Source organism: Callospermophilus lateralis, chromosome 3, assembly GCF_048772815.1.
Source record: "Callospermophilus lateralis isolate mCalLat2 chromosome 3, mCalLat2.hap1, whole genome shotgun sequence".
Taxonomy (NCBI): domain Eukaryota; kingdom Metazoa; phylum Chordata; class Mammalia; order Rodentia; family Sciuridae; genus Callospermophilus; species Callospermophilus lateralis.
The window spans coordinates 144,672,353-144,694,958 of NC_135307.1; the positions used below are offsets into that span (position 1 = coordinate 144,672,353).

General features: G+C 41.3%; 1 protein-coding gene across 1 annotated transcript in view; it reads right to left on the reverse strand.

Moving 5' to 3' along the window:
• Positions 1-22,606, reverse strand: part of Igf1r (insulin like growth factor 1 receptor) — a 292,619-nt gene that overhangs the window by 239,141 nt on the left and 30,872 nt on the right. The window contains exon 2 of the mRNA XM_076851403.2: positions 157-702. Within this exon, the coding sequence (XP_076707518.2) occupies positions 157-702 (546 nt within the window). The remainder of the gene's footprint in view (positions 1-156; positions 703-22,606) is intronic.

The following is a 22,606-nucleotide window of genomic DNA, read 5'->3' on the forward strand; positions in this document are numbered from 1 at the left end:
CAAGACCCCTGCTACAAACCATGTCCTCAAGGAAGGTATGCCATATCCTAAATGCAATGACATCATCCACCCCATAGAACATGCTCATTCAGAAGAGGAAGGAAGGTACAGAGGAGAAGGAGAAAAATGAGAGATGCAGAGATCAGTGGGGCTTACTTTTCTGGCAGCGATTTGTGGTCCAACAGCGGTAGTTGTACTCATTATTGATGGTGGTCTTCTCACACAATGGCTTCTCCTCCAGGGTCCCTGGACACAGGTCCCCACATTCCTTTGGGGGCTTGTTCCCCACAATATAATTATTGGACACTGCATCTAGGATCAAAGACCAGTCCACTGTGGAGAGGTAACAGAGATCAGCATTTTTTTCAATCCTGATGGCACCCCGAGTAATGTTCCTCAGGTTATAAAGCCCAATATCCTTGAGATTAGTCATCTCAAAGATGACCAGGGCGTAGTTGTAAAAAAGTTTCCAGCCGCGGATGACTGTGAGGTTCGGGAAGAGGTCTCCGAGGCTCTCTAGGCCAGCCACGCGGAACAGCAGCAAGTATTCAGTGATGACTGTGAGCTTGGGGAAACGGTAGCTGCGGTAGTCCTCAGCCTTGGAGATGAGCAGGATGTGGAGGTAGCCCTCTATTACCGTGCAGTTCTCCAGGCGCTTCAGCTGCTGATAGTCGTTGCGTATGTCGATGCCCGGGCCACAGACTGAAAGGAGACAAGAGGGCAAAGGCAGGACATGCCCCAGTTAAAAGGAAATCATTCTTTAAATATTTTCCAGCCCACAATATGAAGTTTGCAGAAAAACTATATTAAGGAAATAAGTCTCAATTCTTCACTGCAGACTAAAGTGAGGTATAGGCTGCAGGCTGACTACCTGGGTAGCTGCCCAGTTAAACTGTCATTTCTGAAGTGCCTATTCTGGACCAAATGCCGATAAAATACTCACATGGACTGAGGGAAGGAACATCTACATTAAATATGTAAAGTGAAGCAGAGCCCAAGGTCACATGGGGTTACATGCAAAAATCAAGTTTGCAAACCCAGGCCAGCCTGTCTTCACAGCTGTCACACTTCACACTCCCTATGCCTTCCGAGAGCACCAGTTCCTGATGCCTGAACAAAAGTCCAAAGGCCAAGTAGCACCAACTTACTAATGCATCCAGCCTGTAGGACTCCAAGCAATAATGTCTATACTAAAGAATAGTCACTATGACCTGGACAGTGGGGACTCAGGTAACATGCTCCCATGAGTGTTGCTACCATTTGACATGGGCCAGGTGACCCTGTGTTCTCCCCAAGAGTGCATTTATACAGACACAAGATACAAAACATGATTTATGAATAAAAGAGGCATACAGTTTCAACTTTAATAGTTTTATTAATCAAGAAAGCATACTTCCTATAGAAAAGTTAGGTGATAGCAAAAAATAACAAAAATCATCAGTGATCTCAACACCCAAAGATAAACAATGTTAATATTATTTATACCAATTATCCTGTCTCTATAAATAATTTAAGGCAATGAAATCAAACAATGTAATATTTATACATATACTTCTTCCACTTAACATGAACATTTTACCAAGCCAATAAATGTTCTTCTACACCATTTTTAAAATGAGATAGTAATCCTAGAGTATGAATATGCATCTTGAGTTTTTATTTTTTTAACCAATCCCCCACTGTTGAATATTTAGTTTATATTCAGTATATAACATTATAAACAATAATCTAGTGGACATTCTTGACAGATATCCAGGAGTATTTACCTAGGATAAATCCTTAGAAGTGGAATTGTTGGCCAGTGTATTCACAGATTTTATAGGCTTTTGATAAAATAGCCTCAAAACTAGAAGACTTTATACTTAAAATTCTACACATATACACCAACAAACTCCCTTGATTATTGTACTTTCTTAGGATTTAATAAATTCCAACCCCACTATTATAGATTCTCAGAAAGAGTGAAGTTTCCTGATTCATATAATTCATTAATTTGTGAAGCACCCCATTTGTATGACACCATGAGATGCAAATAGCTCTGATCTCTGAGGTGGTTTATGGTAAAGGCCAGGAGCTTAGACCCATGACAAATGACTGTCACACAAAGCAGGAGGAAGTAAGAGGAGTGCATGTGATATAGCCACACTGCATATGCACTCATCAGGACAAACAGAGGTGGCATCAGAGCTTCCCTGGCTCTCCAAGGGTGGTGAAATTTAAAAGTATGTATACATTCCAGAGACTACAGACAAAGCAGAACAAGGTTTGTTCAAAAGACTGTACACAGGTCAAGGATACAGAGAGAAACAAAAATAATAATAATAAGTTTGGTAGAGACCAAGCCTTAACGAAGGATTGTGAGGATGAGAACTATCATCTGTAGTATTAAGGTCCCTCTCAAGTCTCGGGAATGGGAGAGACGCCCAAGTGAGGTCTTTTGGAGGACTAATCTGGTGGCTGATACAGAACAGAATCAAAGTGGAATAAGTAAAAGGAGAACAAATGCCTCCCCCACTTTAGTCATAATGAAAGGAGAACAAATGTCCCCCCCCCCATTTTAGTCATAAAAGAAACTGGGAAGAGACAGTAGGATGGGGGAAGATGGAGGGATCCAAGGAATTAGGAGTGGGCAAAGTCCAAGAACCTGGGAAGGGAAACTATCTTTGGTCAATTTCCCTCATTTTTCTGAAGAGAAAATGAGACTCCTCAGAGAAGAGAATGGGAAGACACCAGCCCTTGGCAAACACCCAGGTGTGCTAGAAGCTCCTGTTGCATCATTTTTATCTCACATGATGTTCTATCCATCCCTCACTTGAGATAACATTATCACCACTTTACAGGTGAGAAAAAAGACCTGGAAAAGTCAAGTCTTATGAGCTGAAGTAGTAATTACTGGCTTCCGTCTTAAGACTACAGCATCCATGGCCCACTTTCTTCCCCAGGGAACACTCATATAAGTTCTCATACACAAGACATAACTCCTCCATAGCGAAATTTGACACAAGATTTACCAGCCATCCCAGACCACATCCTTACCACCCCTCTGACTGGGCCTCTGTCTCTACATAGCTCTTAGTTATGCCTTAGGCAAAACTGTCAGACAATGACAGGTACCTACTATGTGCACTTTATCTTCCAGAGCTGTCTGGCACTGCCTCTTCCTCCAGGCTTCTCTGATTTCACACACCCATCAACTACTCCTCCCCACTACCTGATGTCCAAATGCTGGCCTCTAGTCTTCTCTCTGTCATCTCACCCAAGCAAGTAGCCTCTTGTGCACCCTTACTCTGGATGATTCTCGAATGCATGTCACTGGCCCAACTCCTCTGAGGTGTAAATATCTATCTGCCTACTCCACATCTCCATGGAGGTGTCTCGATAACTCATTTCCTTCCCCACCCTTACCTACTGCCCATCTTGTTCAGTGACACCCCCATTCTCTTGACTTGCTCAAACCAAAAATCAAGGAGTCATTCCTCATGCTTCTCTCCCCTCAGATGCATACACATGCCGTCTAGCAACACCCTCTCTGGGTTCCTCCCCAAGTCTGTGGGATTCTCAGGTGCTTTGCCCACAGTTACACTCCCTTTGTCCTCCTTGTGCAGCTCATTATTCCCCTCTGACCCCATCTGCTTCCCTCCAAAGTCATGTTTGCCCTCCTCAGAGTCCAGCTCTGGCTTTTCTCACTCCCATCACTCCCATCACAATGGCAGCTCTAGGAGGAGAGGGGTTATTTTCTGTTTAGTTGACAATTATGTCTCCAGGGCCACCACAATACTTGGTGCATAGCTCACACACACAGGACATATGTGTAGAATGAGTAGAATGAATATATGTCTTCACCACTATAACTCTGATCTCACCATTGTCATCGCCAGCCTGGGCCAAAGCAATACCTTCCCATGATCCAGCCTCCCTTTCATGTCCATCCAAAACCTAACACCGGGCCAACAAGTAAGACGCTACTGAAACTCGTCTTTGCCTATTTGTATCTCATCTTCTAATATGGTCTTCTTGCTTAGCACACTGTGATCACACACCTCTAATATGGCAAGTCCTTCTCTCCTCACACCCCACTGCCCGGAGGGCTTCTTCCCCTCTACATGTCCCCCCCTAATCATTTCCCCATGCAAATTTCAACCCAAATATCACCTTATCAGAGCTTTGCCCCAATACCTTAGGTTCAGTAGTCCCCTCAACTATTCCACTAACTCATTCTCCATCCTTCATTTCTCCATTTCATTTTCACCAGCTTCAGGTTAATGGCTCAATGTCCTTGAATACTAAGAGCACTAATTCTTTTCTTCAGGGTAAAGGAATGCTATTTTTTTTCCCTATGCCTAGCCTAAAAATTCTTATTCCTTCTGTGCACTATAAATTAAGTATACTGATTTGCTCTTAAATAATAAGAAGTTTGTATAGGAGTATTGGATCTCAATCTCAGTCTATTATTGTATTCAACATGTGCTTGATCTTACTAAAAAGTGCTAGGCATCCATTTATTTACTATTGTTTCCATCAGATTACAAAAATTCAGGACCCAGTAAACGAGCACAAAGATACATAATTAAAGTATGCTGAACTTTCTTACTGTGATGAAAATTCAAGCAGTAAGGGAGAATCTGCTTCACTCTGCCATTTGGCTCCCCTCCATGATCAGTGACGACCACTCAGTTAACGGAAGCTGCACAGCAGAGCTGGAACTGGCATCTCCTTCAAATGAAAGAGCAGTCTCCATACTTGACACTCCCCCCCACCCATTTATAGAACAAAAGAAAAAAATAGGAAGAAACCACCCACTTATTCCGGAAGAGAAGACAAGCCCAAGCCACAAAGTACAAGGCAGGACTCAGCAAACAGCTGTTTTGGATTCTGTGACTGACACTGTTGGTCTTTGGGGTGTTTTGTGATAGAAACAGAAAAAAAGAAAACCAAGCTGGACCATGAATGATAGCACAGTGTTCAAAAGATGCAAGCCACAAACAGGAAAGAGAATACAACGTGCCTCATTTGTGCTGTGAAAGAATACTTGCATTGAGGGAGCAAATGCTCAACACAGTGTGCGAAGCAGAGACACACCCTTTGCTACTGCCCATTGACGATTAAAAGGATATTTTCAAAGCAACAGATATATGGGCATGCTCCAAAAAAACCTAAACATTTTTAGAATGTAAGATCCCAGGATAGCCTACAAAGGATAATCAAAATTTATGAAAATAAAGGTAGGCAGAAAGCAGGGAGAAAAAGGATACTGCTGAGAGGGAGAGACAGTGGGCCTCAGTTGCAGTCCCCAAAACTGAATAACAACTGCAGACCCAAAACAGAAAGAGGGCTGCTTACGGTGGCGCATGCCTATAATCCCAGTGGCTCAGAAGGCTGAGGCAAGAGGATCATAGGTTCAAAGCCAGCCTCAGCAATTTAGTGATGCCCTAAGCATCCTAGCAAGATCCTGTCTCTAAATAAAATATTTAAAAAGGCTCAGTATGTGGCTCAGTGGTTAAGTGCCCCTGGGTTCAATCCCTGGTACCAAAAACCCAAAAAACAAAAAACAAATAGAGAGCTGCCAAAGGTGCTAGGAAGACTGGAGCCTCAGGTATGAGCCTGGGACCACAGGCAAAATTCATTTTCCAAAAGATGCCATATCAAATAAAGTCTATCAGTTGAGAGGATGATGTTCCAATAACTCAGTTGTTTGTTTGTTGTTGTTGTTGTTGTTTAATCAAGAGGCAGAATTTAGTCTATCAGAACTTAAGTGAATGGCATAAACAACCAATACATATTTGGAAAATAAATACCTATTAAGTATTAATATAAGAAGGGGTAAGGAAAAGCATCTATTTATCTTAGAAATCCCCCCCAAAGCTGTGTATCTATGTGTCTGGAAGGGCTATGCAACAAATGCAATGGTATATTTATTCTATGTTCTATGTAGACACAACCTTAGGGTCCTGAAAAAAGAAACATGGGAAGATAAGGTTCTGTATCTCAGATTGTTTTCCCAGCTTCCACCCTGAGGTGGACACATTCTACCTCTAAGTCTCATCTTCTTCATCTACCTGACAATATACAACCCTGCTACAATCTACCCTACAGAAACAATCACAGCAATCAGATAAGTACTTTTGTGATACTTTCAACAGTAACATGCTTCCAGCAACATTACTGAATAAATATTAACAAAAAATATCCCTCTGCTCTTGTGAACTGTGCTTCTATTGTGGCTGTAGTATGCTGTTTTTAAGTCCTTTGAGTATAGACCAAGGAGAGTGACAGCTGGGTCAAATGGTGGTTCCATTCCCAGTTTTCCAAGGAATCTCCATACTGCTTTCCATAGTGGCTGACCAAAATCATTGACTATCCTTCTGTCAATAATTCCATTAAAGAACATTATAAGTTGCCTGTTTAATTAAAATGTTTTCAATTTTAATCTCAACTCTCCAAAAATATGGGTAGTCTCTGCTTATGGCTGGAAATCAAAGACACTAGGAAGGAAAATCAGCATTATTTTACTATGGGTCTATAGGCAAATAATGAAGTAAAGTACCCTAGCCAATCAGCCATCATCTCTAGTTCTGAAGAAGCTGCCTATTTTGTCTCAGCTAGTAACTCATTATAATAGTTTTTTACTTCTCTTAAAATGAATTTTTTGGCAAAAACCTTCTCTAGATGCTATCATTCTGTGAAAGTCAAAGTGATTTAAGAGGTTAGGAGAAGATTAATGTATAACTGAATTTTGCACAAGGGGGACAGAGCAACCACCTCAAAAAGCAAGTGAAAAATTAAGTGAAATAAAAATTTTAGATCAATGGGCAGGGCTCTGGGAACATAAAAAGGAGGGCTCATGACTTTCTAAGGAGGTCAGGAAGATTTCTCAGAGGCAGGAATCCCTGAAGATGGTCTGAAAGGTGGGCAGGATCTTGCCAGTAGAGGTGAGGTGGAAGACAACTAGACAGAGAGAGGAGTATACACCCCAAGACAGCTGGAGCTGACTTGACTGATGGCAGTTCAGAGGAACCCTGGGGTACAGCAGGTGCCACAGGAAAGATAAAAAGCAACTTCAGGACGGAGGCTAAAAAGCAGACTGAGACAAGTGCTTTGGAGGTCAACTTCAGTTTACCAGGAGTAGGACAGCATTCAACATCCTCTCATGGATCAGAACCATGTGGAGGGCTTTTTAAATCACAAAGCAGTGGAGCCAGAAAATGTGTTTCTATAAAGTGCCGATTCTACATGTCTAGGCACCTCCCTGCAAGACCCATTGCCCTAGGAAAGAACCTTTTAACCCCCCTCTCGTATAACTACCCACCTAAATCTAGGCAGGTAAAGCCTATCTATCCATATTTTCATATTTCCTATCTTAATCTACACTCAACCAGAATACCCCCAAGCTGCCCATTTAAACAATGCCTGAAACACATCAAAGCAGGAAAAAAAAAAAAGGGCTGAAAACAGGGTGTCTCTAGTACCACAGAGTTCTTCCATGGCGTCATCATGCTATAAACTGCAATGAACCAAAAAATAAGAGATCAGGAGGAGGAAGAAAAAAAAAAGAAGATGACAATGTTATGATAACAAACACCACTGATACTCCAGAGTTTGTTAAAGTAGAATTTTCTGTGTTAAGTGTAAACAGACACAATTCATGTTAAGCCTTTTATCTTCATGTGTCAATGAAAATGTGTTTACATTGTATATGTACATTTCTATTTCACACAGACAAGCAGTCCTAGCCACCTGACACATTCAATAACTAAAGGCAATCATAGGAATTTCCATTACACAGATAATTCTGAGAACAGAAATTAAAAACATGTAATTTGAATGTACAAATTGTTCTTTACTGCCCCACATAAAAGCCACCTCTATCTTGCATATAAACATAATCTAAAGATCCAAGCTCACATAAAATGCAGACCTGAAAGCTGGGAACATTAAAACTGAAGGCTAAATTATAGCAAGGAATTTACAAAGATGGGTGAGATGCTTACATCCTCCCATGCCAATTAAGAAATGGAAACTTTACAGGGAATTAATTCAAAGACTAAAAGGAACACAAGCCCCAGTGTCCCCTCGATTTAAAGCATCTGTAGCCAAACAGATTGGTACAGAATAGAGTTTTATTTGCTTTAACAGAGAAGCAGCAACTGTTTTCCTGGATCTTCACAAAAACAACTTTAGCCACTCTTAGTTACTCTAAATGCCTTTCTGGTCTTAAAATATCCCAAAGTCCAATATTCTAAATCTTTCTTTTTTTTTAATATAGTTTTAGTTGTAGGACACAATACTTTATTTATTTATCTATTTTTATGTGGTGCTGAGGATAGAACCCAGGGCCTCACAGGTGCTAGGCGAGCACTCTACCACTGAGCCACAACCCCAGCCCATATGTCTTTATTTCTTAAAAACATCCCATAAGAGGCTCTAATCATGTTAAATTAGTGATGACTCTGATGGATGGCTGACTTTTTGATGAAGCGTCACACTAAGTTCTGTTGGTTAGATTCCCACCCACCACCCAGAGGCTGGGTCCCTATGGAAACCAGAGCTTTGCCTCACTGTGAAGGCTTCTGCAGGGGGCAGCCCCTGCAAGTCACACACTCTTCTTCACCAACCCCCTATTCCCAGAGCCAGAGGTTGGTGCTGGGGAAGGTGCACAGTAGAGTCAAGCCAGAGCAAGGCCCACACTGAGTGAGCACCCTGCAAAAAAACACGCTTCTCCTCTTCTGCCTTCTTTTTCCCTCACAATTTTTGATTCTCTGCTCTGAACCAGGCAGACATTCTAAATAAAAGTCGGCCCTGTGTCCCCAGTCCTCTAATTGGCTTCGTTTTGTAGAACACATTACATCGTTCCAGTTATAGCTCACATGCTCATTTCAAAAGTGTTTTACTCTGCCCTACAATGATCCAGTTTCCTTAAGTGACCTATACGCTTTTTAATTAGCCAGTTACCTAAATCTAACTTAATCAGTGTGGAAATCCCATTCACTTGTTCACTCAACACTGTGATGTGATTCTTCATGAATGTGTTGTTAAAACACAAGACTTGCCATGGAGGGTGGAGGGTGTAGTTCAGTGGTAGAGAGCTTGTTTGACATATGAAAGGCCCTGGATTTCATCTCTAGCACTGCAAATAAACAATAATAAACATGCATGTGTGCATTTGTCAGCAGGCCTCTTGAAGTATTGAGGGTCCTATCTGACTTGGGGACTTTACTAGAGAGGAAGGGCTAGTACTCAAGGACCAGGTAATCTTGGTGTCATCACAAACCACCCACATGCCTGAATGAGATCAGTTGGTATATTGCTCTGTGCCTCAGTTTCCTTAGGACTCAAGATGCAGATTTGAGACTTAAATTTATTCATTCTGCCAACAAATATTTATAGAATGCTTACCATGTGCTAAGTACTTTCCAGGTGCTGGAAAGTCAGCAGCAAACAAAAACTACAGACTCCTACTTTCATGGAGCAGCCAGTCCTGATGGAGCTGAGAGCATACCTAGTCCACATCCAGTGATGCGGAAAAGCCCCCGAGCTTGCATGCAGTCTTTCTGACACACAGGCAATACCATGGGCTTGAGGCACATTCAGTCATAATTCTTCCCCCATGCCAACAGTTAGGAATACAAACCACAGCCTTATTCATGCGAGGAAAGCATTGTGCCACTTAACTACCCACCCCTTGCTGCTCACTCAGATTGAGATAACTGCCCCTGCAAAGTGCTAAATCAAATCACTACAGGAGCAATGATGAAAAACATGAGAGGACATGGATGCCCAGAAAGGGAATCATCCCATGACAATGGAGCAGGTATTGAAAGCTATGAAGAGCAGAGGTTAGAGGACAAATTCCCTGTGAGTGGGCTATCGTGGCCAGAGGCTATATGGAACAGGCTTGGAGAGCAGGGATTTATGTGATTCAGTAGAGAGAACAAGTAGTCTGAGGGAAAACAGGAAGAGGCTGGCCAAAGGAGGTAAAAGCAAAGTTAGGCACGGCATAGAAAATACAAAGTCAAGAGGAAAACTACTGGATAGAGCCTTGGTGCCCAGAGAGCAATGGAAAGGGGCAGCCATTGAGGGTGCTGTTGCATGAAACCCATATAGAGTTTGGAAAATGTAACTCTGCAAGTGGGCAAAAAACAAATAAAAGTATAGGAGATGGCACACCCTTGTTTGTAGCAGCACTATTCATAACAGCAGGAAAATAGAAACAAGCCCAGTGTTCATCAATGGAGCAATGGATGTCTATACATGCCATGGAATATTAGTCAGTCTTTAAAAAGAACAAAATTCTGAGACTTGGTACATCATGGTTGAAACTTCAGGACATTATGCTAAATGAAATAAGTCAGGCACAAAAGGACTGATAGCATAATTCCCTATTTGAGGGACCTAGAGAAGTCAAAATCATAGGGACAGAAAAGTAGAATAGTGGTTTCCAGGGACTGAGAGGAAGATGGACTAGACAGACAGTCTTAGTTTTCCAAGATGAAAAGAGTTCTGGAGCAATGTGAATGTGTTTAACATGAATGGTATACCTGAAAATGGTTAAAATTGTAGATTACATATGTAATTTGCCACAATTTTTTTGAAGTATAGGGGAAAATTTGTTGCATTTTATCCTGCCCCTCACATGGGTCATATAAGCTGAGGGCAGGCCACACAGTCTATCCATTACCATGGACTGAGGAGAGCCCAGCAGGAAGGTAGATAGGTTTGACCATAGTTCTGCCACAGATAAAGCACAGTAACCAAGCATTTAAAAATGCTACCCAGGCCACATGTGACTGTGAGCATGCATTCTGAACAACCAGAAATGTCAGGACACAGACAGGGTGCCCCAGCAACAGTCCTGCACTAACTGCCATAGAAATGAGCTCTGAGCACAGTCTCTTATAAGCAGATAGATGCAGTGGGACAGACAGATGCCTACCTGCACTTCTTTACAGAATGAACAGAGGCTACAACACCATATGCAACCAATCATCTTTGCAAACTAAACTGCAGTGACATCACGCTATCTTATGTGACCAGAAGATATATGGAACAGGACTTGCATCAATTTTCTAGCTTTGGGTATTCATGGCGCATGCATACCTCAACAGAGATTCGACTTATAAAAGCTGGCGGAGCAAACATGAGGAACAGGTTTGGTAGCACATACCTGTAATCTCAATGACTCAGGAGGCTGAGGCAGGAGGACAGCAAGTTCAAGGCTAGCCTCAGCAATTTAGCAAGACCTTGTCTCAAAATGAAGGAAAAAAAAAAAAAAAAGATCTGGGGATGTAGCTCAGTGGTAAAGCATCTCTGGGTCAATCCCCAGAAGAGGAGGAGGAGGAATAGGAGGAGGAGGAGTAGGAGGAGGAGGAGGAGTCGTAGTAGTAGTAGTAGTAGTAGTAGTAGTAGTAGTACTACTACTACTACTAATAATAATAATAATAATAATAATAATAATAATTTGAAAAAGGGGCTGGGACTGTGGCTCAGTGGTAGCGCACTTGCCTGGCATGTATGAGGCACTGGGTTCGATTCTCAGCACCACATATAAATAAATAAAATAAATATCTATCAACAACTAAAAAAAAAAAAAAAACTTTAAAAAAAGAACAATGAGAAGGCTCAATTGCCTCCTGCCATTGCCTCTTGCCCCCAACTTCCCTTCAGTCCTCCCCCTATTCTTGCAAATGCCATCATACCTGCCACAACTTCAACATTTACTATTCAGCTCCAACATTTCCACACACAACCAATCACAGCCCAACACCAAAGCCACATGGTAGTAACATTCCTCACCTGTACCCCAGCAGTGTTCTATCAATCACAGGCAGAAGAAATAGAAGAAATATACTGTTGCAATGTGAAGCTATGGGTCACAAGTCACAATTGGGATTTTTGGAATGTCTTGTTTTTCTTAGCAAAAGAAACTTTTAATTGGTAGACAATGGGAACACATACATTGTCTACAATGCCTTGCTAAAATATCATAAGGTAAAGAAATATGAACTACATTTGAATAGCTTGATAAATGTACAGTTCTCTTTCCCATGCGCTAATGAATAGCCCAAGAGGCTCTCTCAGAGTCATGAATGTTTCAATGTTTTTATCAATTCCTTGATCAATGGCACAGGAAAAAAAATGTTTATTTAATTCAAGATGACTCCAGGAGAGATGGCAAATACATTGGATGACAGAGTCAAGAGCTAAAAAGATCAACAGATTGGAATTGCAAGGAGAGGAAATAATGTTATTCGGATACTAGGTGCAAAAAAAGAAATGCACAAATGTAGGAGGTGTGAAAAAGACTTAGGAGTTTTAATTGGATATAATTTCTGTATGTGATGATGGGGTGTTGTGCCTGCCAAAAACAAAAAAAGTCAGGCGGTCTTAGACTGAACCCAAGGGAGACTTAGTGGAATAAGAGGCTAGAGGAGAGACTCCAAATAGTGTATTAAGTTCTGTCTACACACTATAAAAGACAGGCAAGTCAATGGGAGAATACCAAGTGACAGCCAGGAAGGAGCAGATATCAGAAAGCCTGCCTTGTGGGGAATGGCTATAGAAACTAAGCATGTAAGCAGCTTCAGAGGCAAGGGCCAGAAGGGCTCTATGGGACCCTGCTCAGGGAGAGAGACAGGGAACTTGGACCACACAAGGTAAAGCATTTGGGTTCCATGAGTACATAGAATTTATTTGAAATCAAACTGGACTGCCTAAAAAGGCAATAAAGATTACTGAAGAATAGCACATTTGTGAGATTTTATAAGCCTGACTGACTTGTAACTGATAACTCATTTAGGATGTTATTTACCCTGTTCTACATCAAAGGAAACTGAAGGTAAATAAAAACCAAATGACCTTTCTGGCATCACTCAGATATTGAGGGACAGAATGGGGGCATAAATCTAGATTACTGCACATAATTCTGAAGTAGATTTCTCTCTGGAGGTATCTCTCAAGGCAGACAAGGATGCTACAGTCAGGTGCCCAGGCTTGGAAGGACTCTCTCATGCACTATGCATCCTGAGAGCCATCTGATCAATGTGGGTACTTCTGTAAAGACTCTGAGGTAGACACTTCTATGAACCCTTACTCTATTATTCCTAAAGAAAGACAATCAAGGAAGTCTGTAAAAAGCTCTGTGAGCCTTCTGTCTCACAGCCAATGGATAAAGCGCTGTCTTAGTTGGAAAAACTGCTATCATTCCAGACCTGATATTCCCCTGGAAAGCATTCCCATTTCCACAAATTAATGAGCCTGCTGAATGTCAAATTCTCATTTCTGTTCATAACCCTGGGGGGTGGGGATAAAGACAGAAAACACAATCTAACCCAACCACAAGAACTCTTCCTGCACCTGCAATGTTCCTAGAGGACAGGGGTGCATCTGTGTCTATAGAAGTGTTCCAGCTTCCTCCACTCAGCACTCCCTTGTTCATCTCACTTTCAGGTAGATAGCTCTGCTTCTATACAATTCTCAGACACAGCTCCAACTCTCCACTGAAAGACCCAAGGAAGTAATTCAGCCTTCAACCTCAGCTTACACAGTCCCATTCAATTCTGATATTCAGATCATATGAAGATCACATAATGTTAAGAGTCAACCCAGGCTGTAGCTCAGTGGTAAAGTACCTGCCTCGCATGCTTGAGGTCCTGGGTTCGATCCTCAGCACCATATAAAAATAAATAAAAATAAAGATATTGTGTCCATCACGACTAAAAAAAAAAAAAAAAAAAAGAGTCAACCCCACCAAGAAATCCACATGTTTTTACATGGCAATTGAGAAATACATGTCTCTTCTTGTTGTTGTTTTGTCTTTCTTTATAAATTTTAGTTGAGACCCAATATGATTTTCAAATATATAGAGAGCTTTGGAAAGTGCACACAACCCTTGCCTTTAAAGTAGACTACTTAATGAGATGAGATGACAGCACCTGCACCCTCACCGCACCCCAACAGAGTCTACCCACACCCCTAACCCAGGCCTTCCAGTTCAGTGAGCTCAGGAGTGCTGTAGACTTGGGTTCCAAGGAAACAGTACTACACCAGGCTACCATAACCCTATCACTCCAGGAAGGTGGCAGACATCCCCAAATGCATGCAGCAGTACAACCAGGGGTCTCAAAGCCTCATCAAGGTAGTTCTCCTTGGTGAAGGGTGACAGGCACATCTACTTGATGGAGTCCTGTGGTGGATTAAAAAGCCCAGCCTGGAATGAGTGCAAAGGAATAAATGGTATAGCAGGATCTAAAAAGGAGCTGTCTCATCCCTGTAGTAACCCTCCAATTTCATTTCCCTGCACTCTTGACACCCCAGCACTGACTAGATGTTAATCTGCTTAAAAGCCAATGACAGGTTACAATATGCAGTCAAGAACAACTACTCTGGGGCTGGGGTTGTGGCTCAGTGGTAGAGAGCTCGCCTCGCATGTGTGAGACTCTCGGTTCGATCCTCAGCACCACATAAAAATAAACAAAATAAAGATATTGTGCCCATGTATAACTTAAAATATATCTAGATATAGATATAGAGCAATTACTCAAAAAACAAAACAAAAACAAAGACAAAAACCCTGCACAAACACAAGTATGTCAGTTAAGTGCAAAGGGATAAACACAAACACTTACTGGTACCAGGTAAAAGATGCACTTCCAAAGCCAAGAATGAGGCAAGTGCAGCCCCATCTTGGGCACTCTAAAGGAGTAAAAATTTCTCCCATTCCTCCTTTTTAGAATAGTAGGTGAAACCTGGAAGAATTCTACCCTTGACAGTAGGGAAACAGAAGATCTCTCTGTCAGTGAACAAGTAAATCCCTATGAGTTGGAGACAGCCCCAAAGGCACACAGACCCCTGTGCTCAGCAAGGACCTGACAGACCCACTGAGCCCATATGCAGGGTTCTCTGCATTTTGCAGCTGGGAGACAGGGCCTGCAGGATAGCAGCCCTGTTCATGAGTCATGTGGACCAGCCTTCCCAGGGACTTGAATGGGACAAAGCTCCAAGTGCAGGATTATGACATTGTTCCTCAACAGATAAAAGCAAAAAACAAAAACAAACTAAGCAAAACCCTTAAACCCCCAAATAGAGTGCTGAACTCTATCCCACCACATGGATGCAACCATTCTCAGCACAGTCAATCAACACTCACTGCCTTGGCCTACACCACCCCCACACCTGCTGCCTTCTCCTCATCCTGGACCCAGTCAGGCTTAATGGTAGCCTACAGCTGCTGGACAGCAAGTCAGGGAACAGCAAGGAAAGGGTTCATGTGGGATCAGGCAGCAGGGCTAGAGGCGGGGAAGAAGCCTGTTCTCTCATGCAGCCTGGGTGAGGTGACACTCCAGCCATGCTTCACCAGCCCCTCTACTCTCTATGTAATGCTGTCTCAGATGGAAGAGGCACAGGACAAAATGAGATGGGGCAACATGTATGACACTGGAGACTAAGGACCAGGGTCTCACACTGCTCCATCACCTACTGATCCCCCCATAACCCACCCCACCCTGAGTCCACTAGAACCTTAGGGCTCAGAAGGTTTACTTCTCCCTCCCTAATATCTTCTCTATTAATGTTTCCATTCCAACAAGCAGCTGTCACCAATACACAGGACAGCAAGCACAAGACCCACACTAATCCATGGTTAAATACTGGAACCTATGACCAAGAAAAACACTGCAGTAGTTATTTAGGAAAGATAGCTTTTAAATAAAGGCTTTGATTCCTCAATCCCCATTTGGTATATATTGTCATCAGAGCTTAGTACTAAACAGATGTTTTCCAAATATCACTGAGACTCTAGTTCTCACTGTCATCTTTTACATTAAGGTTCCCAGGTTATGCTAAATACACTTCTCACAATTATAGAAATGCAAACTAAAATGCTAAACTAATTTTAACTTATGATATTTGCAGAAAAACTACAGAACTAATACGATCATGCTTGAGGAAGGAGGTGGGACAGCAGGGACTCTCCTACTTTTGACAGGAGTATACAGTCATTTGGAAAGCAAAAATTCCAATGCCTATAACCTTTGTCTCAGTAACTTCTCCTCCAGGGATCCCATCTTCACATAGGTAGGACAAATAAATATATGTGAAAGCATCCCCAAGAATGTAATTTGAAATTTTTTTAAAAAACCAGGAAGTCACTTAAATGGTTCATCTTTTATTTCCTTTTTTATTTTATTTATTTATTTATGGTGCTGGAGATTGAAGCCATAGCCCTGCCCATGCTAGGCAAGTGCTCTACCAATTGAGCTACAACCCTGGCATCTTTTAAAGAAACTGCAAAGTCTCCTTATAGTGATTAATATATAGCAATTAAAAGAAACAGAGAATATCAATAGGTAACTGGCTTTTATAAGCCTTTTACAGTAGGGAAGCCCAATACACATAACCTCATTCAGGTGGTGAAAGTCAATATCTCTGGTGATAAATCATAGTAAAGGTACATATTCTTTATGTAATGGGACAAGAGGCACTACAGTTCTGTGATCTTCCTCCCTGAACCGTACGGTGCCAGTTTAACCTTCCAAAACCATAAAACACAAACTAAAGAATAGTGCACATAAAATATGACCAGTGTTTCTCAAAACTGTCACTATCACCAGGTGTGATAACACATGCATATAATCCCAGCAACCTAGGATTCTAAGTTCAAGGTTAGCCTGAGCAACTTAGTGAGAACCTATCTTAAAATAAAAAAGCACTGGTGATGTAGCTCAGTGGTAGAGCATCCGTGTATTCAATCCCCAGTATCATAAAAAAGAAAAAAAAAAAACATTAATGGTCAATCAAAGACCAGGAAAACCTAAGGCATTGTTCCAGACCAGAAAAGGCTAAGAAGACATGATGACTATAGATAATGTGGTATCCTGCATGGGATCCAGAACTGGGAAAGGATCATCAAGTTATTATAAGCAAAAGCCCAAAGAAAGAGGTGAATTCAGTTCTATCATCATTGTAAATCAATGCTGGTTCCTTCAGTGTAGCAAATGTACCAAAGTGATGCAGGATGTTAATAAGGGAAGTATACAGAAACTCTCAGCACTACCATGGCAACTTTTCTGAAAAATTAAAACTGTTTTAAAAGAAAAGGTTCATTTCAAAGGAGAAAGAGATCATGTGGGAGGGGTGGAGAAAAAGCCTCAGAGACAATAGTAATCCAATTTATGCGTGTTTTCTTCTTTCTTCTTTTTTTTTTTTTAAGCTCTTCTTCTTGCCCTTTGGCTTGCTTCTCCCTTCTCATTCACCATCTATACAGGGGCATATAAACACACAGAGGCAGACACTCACCTGTGGTTCTCTCTGGAGAGGGAAGTGGACACTAAGTGGCAGGGAGAAGAAAAGATAGGTGTATGGCTTTCTACTCTTGTGATTCTGCATGATTTTAATTCACAAGGAGTATACATTACATTCCCTCATATACTCAAAAACCTTTTAAGAAGAAAGATCATGCCAGGTACAGTGACACATGCCTGTAATCCCAGCAACTCAGAAGGCTGAGGCTGGAGGATCATGAGTTCAAAGCCAGTCTCAGCAGATTAATGAGGCACTTAGTAGCTCAAAAAGAATCCGTCTCTAAATAAAATATAAAAAAGGGATGGGGATGTGGCTCAGTGGTTAAGTACTCCCGGGTTCAATCCCTGGTACCAAAAAAAAAAAAAAAAAAACAAAGATCATTCTGCTATTGGAAAATAGCCAAAACATATTTAAATGAAAACTACAAACTGCAAATATGGACTTTAAAATCAACCAGGACATAGCATGTTTGCTTGGCACTGAGATAACTACAAAGCTTACCTTCTGGAAGCAGGATAGATGGAGGTAGAATTAGAGAATAGGAAGGGACTTGGTGTTTTTACTCCTTACCTTCTATTTAAATATTTTACCACCAACATGTATTTTTTTCTATGATCATCACCATCGAAATAATCATAAACCCTTTTTCATTCCTTGCCTGTTCCATCTCCTTGACCTCAAACCCCACCCAAAGGAGGTACAAGATACTTTGGAATTTTGATCTAGGGCTATTCTAAATGGTGGCCCTTCCTTTGACCACAGCTTGTTGATCGTGGGGCCTGGGAGGACCAGAAATGGCAAGGAGCAAGTGCCCTTAGAGGTGTCCTGGCCCTTGTTCACATTGTGGCTGGTAATGGGATCTCTCTATTAAACAGTCTTTTAACACCACCGCTGTTCCATACCACAGCATCCCAAAAGAGCTATGTAACATGGTATCCATCCATAATGCCAGAATGAATGGCCAGATCCTAATGCACCTTTGCAGTCATCTTTAAACTATGCAAGATCTCTGGTCCAGTTGAATATATTCTAATACTTTAGCTTAATACTTTCTGATGAAACTACTGATAAACTTCAACTCAGCAAATAAAATCTAGTGCAACCATCCCAGGCTGCTTCTCCTTGGAAAAGGACACCAGAAACACAAAAACACTCTTAGTCATCCAGGGAGGGGAAAACGGCTCAATGAAGATGAAAAATGGCTATTCCATGTTGCTTTTAAGATCAAGTGATTTAATTTCACTAACATTGATTTCTGCAGGATGATTTAATTTTCCCACCACTAGATGAGCTTCTGCTTACTTGATATGAACTCTGAGCAGCCAATGTTGTCACCCACGGCATGGGCAAGGAGTTGTAGAAAGGGCAAGCCATAAGCAGGGCTCTGCACATGGAGATACTGATGTATCAGAGTACAGTGGATTAAAGGGGAGCCCCAAGATTAATTACAGTTTCTATTTTAGGTCCTAGATTTCTGAGAAAGTCTAATAAAAGCTGGGCCTTTTCTCAAAAATAATAAAAAAAAATATAAGGCATTTGCATGCAGTTGCAAAGGGTCCTTTGAACGCCATCTATGGACTCACAGATCCTGAACCTTAAACATCTGTGACACAATTTTACAGTGAACAAACTGGTCCTGAGAGATAAGGTAAAACTTTCAAAATTCTCCCACTAGCTAGTGTGGGGTGGGAACAAAATCTCTGGTCTCATGCTGTCAAGCAGAGAGGTTTCTAGAAAACATGCAACACATCCAGCAGACATTAGCATCAATCCCCTGTAAAAAGGCTGTGCCACCACCTAAGATTCCTAAATTCCAAGATATGAGGCACATGAGCTTTGCAACACTGTCTATTGGAGCACCCATAATCTCCACCATAGGCCTCTCAAACTCACCTTGTGCAGAGGCCACCCTTCATTGGCACAGGATCTGAGTGTGCTCATCTCCCCTGAAGTAAATCCTCACTTGCTGACTGGACTGGAGTCCCCTAGGAACTAGGACTGCACTGTATTTATTTTGTGTCACTCACAAGGGGCCAACCAGTGGAGGCCTAAAGAACAGTGGATACTCAATAAATATTCATCAAATGAACCATAAGCAGAAAACCAGCTGCTGTTGTTCACATGCACTTTCTTCTCTCCTTCTCCTCAATCCTTTAGGTTTAAAGTCACTTTGTACCCATAAAAAGTTGAAATCCTGGGGCTGGGGCTGTAGCTCAGTGGTAAAGCACTTACCTCGCATGTGTGAGGTACTGGGTTCAATCCCCAGCACCACGTAAAAATAAATAAAGATTTTGTGTGTTCATCTACAACTAAAAATATATATATATAGTTAAAAAAAGGGGAAAAAGCATTTTTAAAAAGTTGAAATCCTTCATTAATATTTGCTAAAACTCCCAAGTGCCCTCAATCATTAAGACACCACCCCATACCCATTAGGATAATTATTACCCACCCCTCCTCCCCAAAAAAAGGAAGCAGGGAGAAAAGTGGGAAAACTGAAGGTCTGTTTTAGAAAATAATTCGGCAATTCCTCAAGAAAGTTAAAAACAAAACTATTATATGATCAGCAATTCTACTCTGGATATAAAACCCAAAGAACTGAAAGCAGAGACTTGAAAAGTTACTAAAAGAATCATGTTTATAGTAGCAGTATTCATAAGAGCTAAAAGGTAGAAGCAACTCTAGTGTTCACCAACAGATGAATGGATAAACATTACATACCACATGGTACAAATATGATATGTGTACTACTGGAATATTATGCAGCCTGAAAAAAGAAATTCTGACACAAGCTACACAACGTGGATGAACTTTGAGGATATTATGCAGAATGAAATAACCCAGACAGAAAAGGGCAAATCTGAAATTCCACTTACATGAGAAACCTAGAGTAGTCAAATTCAGAGAGACAGAAAGAAAAATGTTGGTTTCTAGGGGCTAGAGGAAGGGAAGAACAAAAAGTTGTTGCTCAATGGATATGGAGTTTCCATTTGGAAAAAGTTCTGAAGATGAATGGTGGTAGTATTTGCACTACAATGTGAACACACTTAACACTGAACTATGTGCTCAAAAATGGTTAAGATGGTAAATTTTTATGTTATGTATATCTTACCACAATTTTTAAAAAACTTTTAACAATGTGCTTAATCATTTCTATATGGCATTGCTCTAAGGTAAAGTTAAAAATGGTTTTAGATATTGGAAGCTGCCCCATCGTTCAACAAAGCTGTAGCAAAGGCAGGGCTCAGGAGGTACCCACTGCCAGCCCCAAATCAAATCTGAACACCAAGAGCTTGCACATTAGTTCTTGCACACTCATGTCCTGTCTTCAACAGTCACTTGGGGAAACATACTAGGTCCTAGCCCACAGATGCATCTTTGGAGGGAACCCAGGCAGGCAATGGGTAGAGAGAAACATTTTCTGAGACAGTCAGGGACAGGGGCCTGTGGCTGAAGCACTGGGAAGATGCCAAAGGGCAGAAAAAGAAGGTCAGAGGAAGAGGTGCCTGTTAAGGTCTGTAAACAAGTCAGGATGGCACCTGGCATTTTGCCAGAGGGAGTGGTTTGTGAGGTGGCGCCAACAAGCCATTAAGTGTGGAGATTCCTTATTGGTTGACTGCTGTATCTAGTTTATGTTAATTAAGATAAGCTGTGTGGAATGTATATATACCCCTCCTGTCCTACAATAATCGGCTCCCACTCCTGCTGTATCAATCTACACTAGTTGTTCGTCATCCCCGGGTTATTTTGCTGCAGCCAGACTGAGGCAGGTGCCCAGCTACTAACTAAGAGCAAATTGTGCAGGAAGCTGAGGATGGAAGTTAACTCATCGAGGGAACCAATGCCCTGGAGGTAATACCCTATGGTAACCAACTGAAGTAGACTGTCCTCAGGTAAGTTATAGCCAAGAAAGGACCCTCATGGGACCACCAATCCTGGGGGTCTAAAGAACATAGTACTCTACTACCAGGCTCCATGCCCCACCATCCAACATTTCCACACAATTCACAGAAATCACAGTGATATTACCATAAACTCAAACTTAGCATTGTTATTCTTAAAAGTCAATAGTTCCAACTGAAAAGTTAAATGGAATTTTGAAATGCTAGGAATCACTCTTTAGCTATTCAATCTAGTGAAATTCGATCCTCTAGTATACATGGGATGAAATGGCAAAGAAACTGATAAATTAAAACAATCTAATGTTGGTTTCCATTTAGCTTTGTAATAAGATGTAGGCCCATAAAATTTGGCCTAAGATGTTATTAAAATGATTTTCAATTTTCAAATTATGTTAACAAATGGTACCCAATCATGTGCAGAGTGGCAGAACAAAATTGAAGCTACAAAAAAGAAAAAAAATCAATGTGGGGATGATCTCAAGTCTGGATACAGTTGTTCCTCAGTATTCTCAATCAGTCCTTGGGGTACTGATTCTAGGACTCCCCGCTTAGATTAGAAACCTGCAGACACTCAAGTTCCTTAAATACAACGGTGTAGAGTCTGCAGATAACTTAGGCACATCCTCCTGTAGACTTTACATCATCTCTAAATGACTTATATAGCTAAAACAATGTAAATGCTGTATAAATAGTTGTTACTCTGTATTGTTTAGGAATGACAAAGTCTGTACATGTTCAGTACAGGCACAAAAATTTTTTTTTAAATATTTTCAATCTGAGGTTGGGGGGACCCTCAGATGCAGAACCCGTGGATAGTGAGGATGAGGCCAAACTCCTCACAACATTTCTCAAACATCTGAAGTTCAGGTAGAATAAATAATTTTCCCCAGATCATAATCACTAAATATTAGTGCTAGATAGAACGCAAACCTGAACTGCCCAAAGCCAAACACCACAAAAGCTCTCAGCACATGCAGGGTCTCTCCCTGACTGCAAATCTCTTTCTACTCTCTAAACTGCAGTATCCCAGTGGCCAAATTTTGCTCCCTTTAAAAAGGAAGAAAGAAAGGTCCCTGTCCTCGTCTGGATAAGCTTTACTTATATTTGTAAAACATTCAGAAAAAGTCATAAAAAAAATCCTCACTGAGGGCTGTGCTAAGCATTAAGTATTATTCAATAAACCACAGCATGGAAGTTGCCAGTTGACGTCTCACTGCAACCTGGGTAGAATCCTGGCTGAAAACATTTTTTTTCCTGTTTCAATTTCTAGGTATCATTTATATTCATCAGCTCCCACCCCCCAACTCCCCATTAGAAAGCATAAAACAAAAAAGCAGAGCTACAATTGTAGGTGGCATATTATGATAAACAACAATGACAATACAACATTTTTCCAGCTGTGATAAACG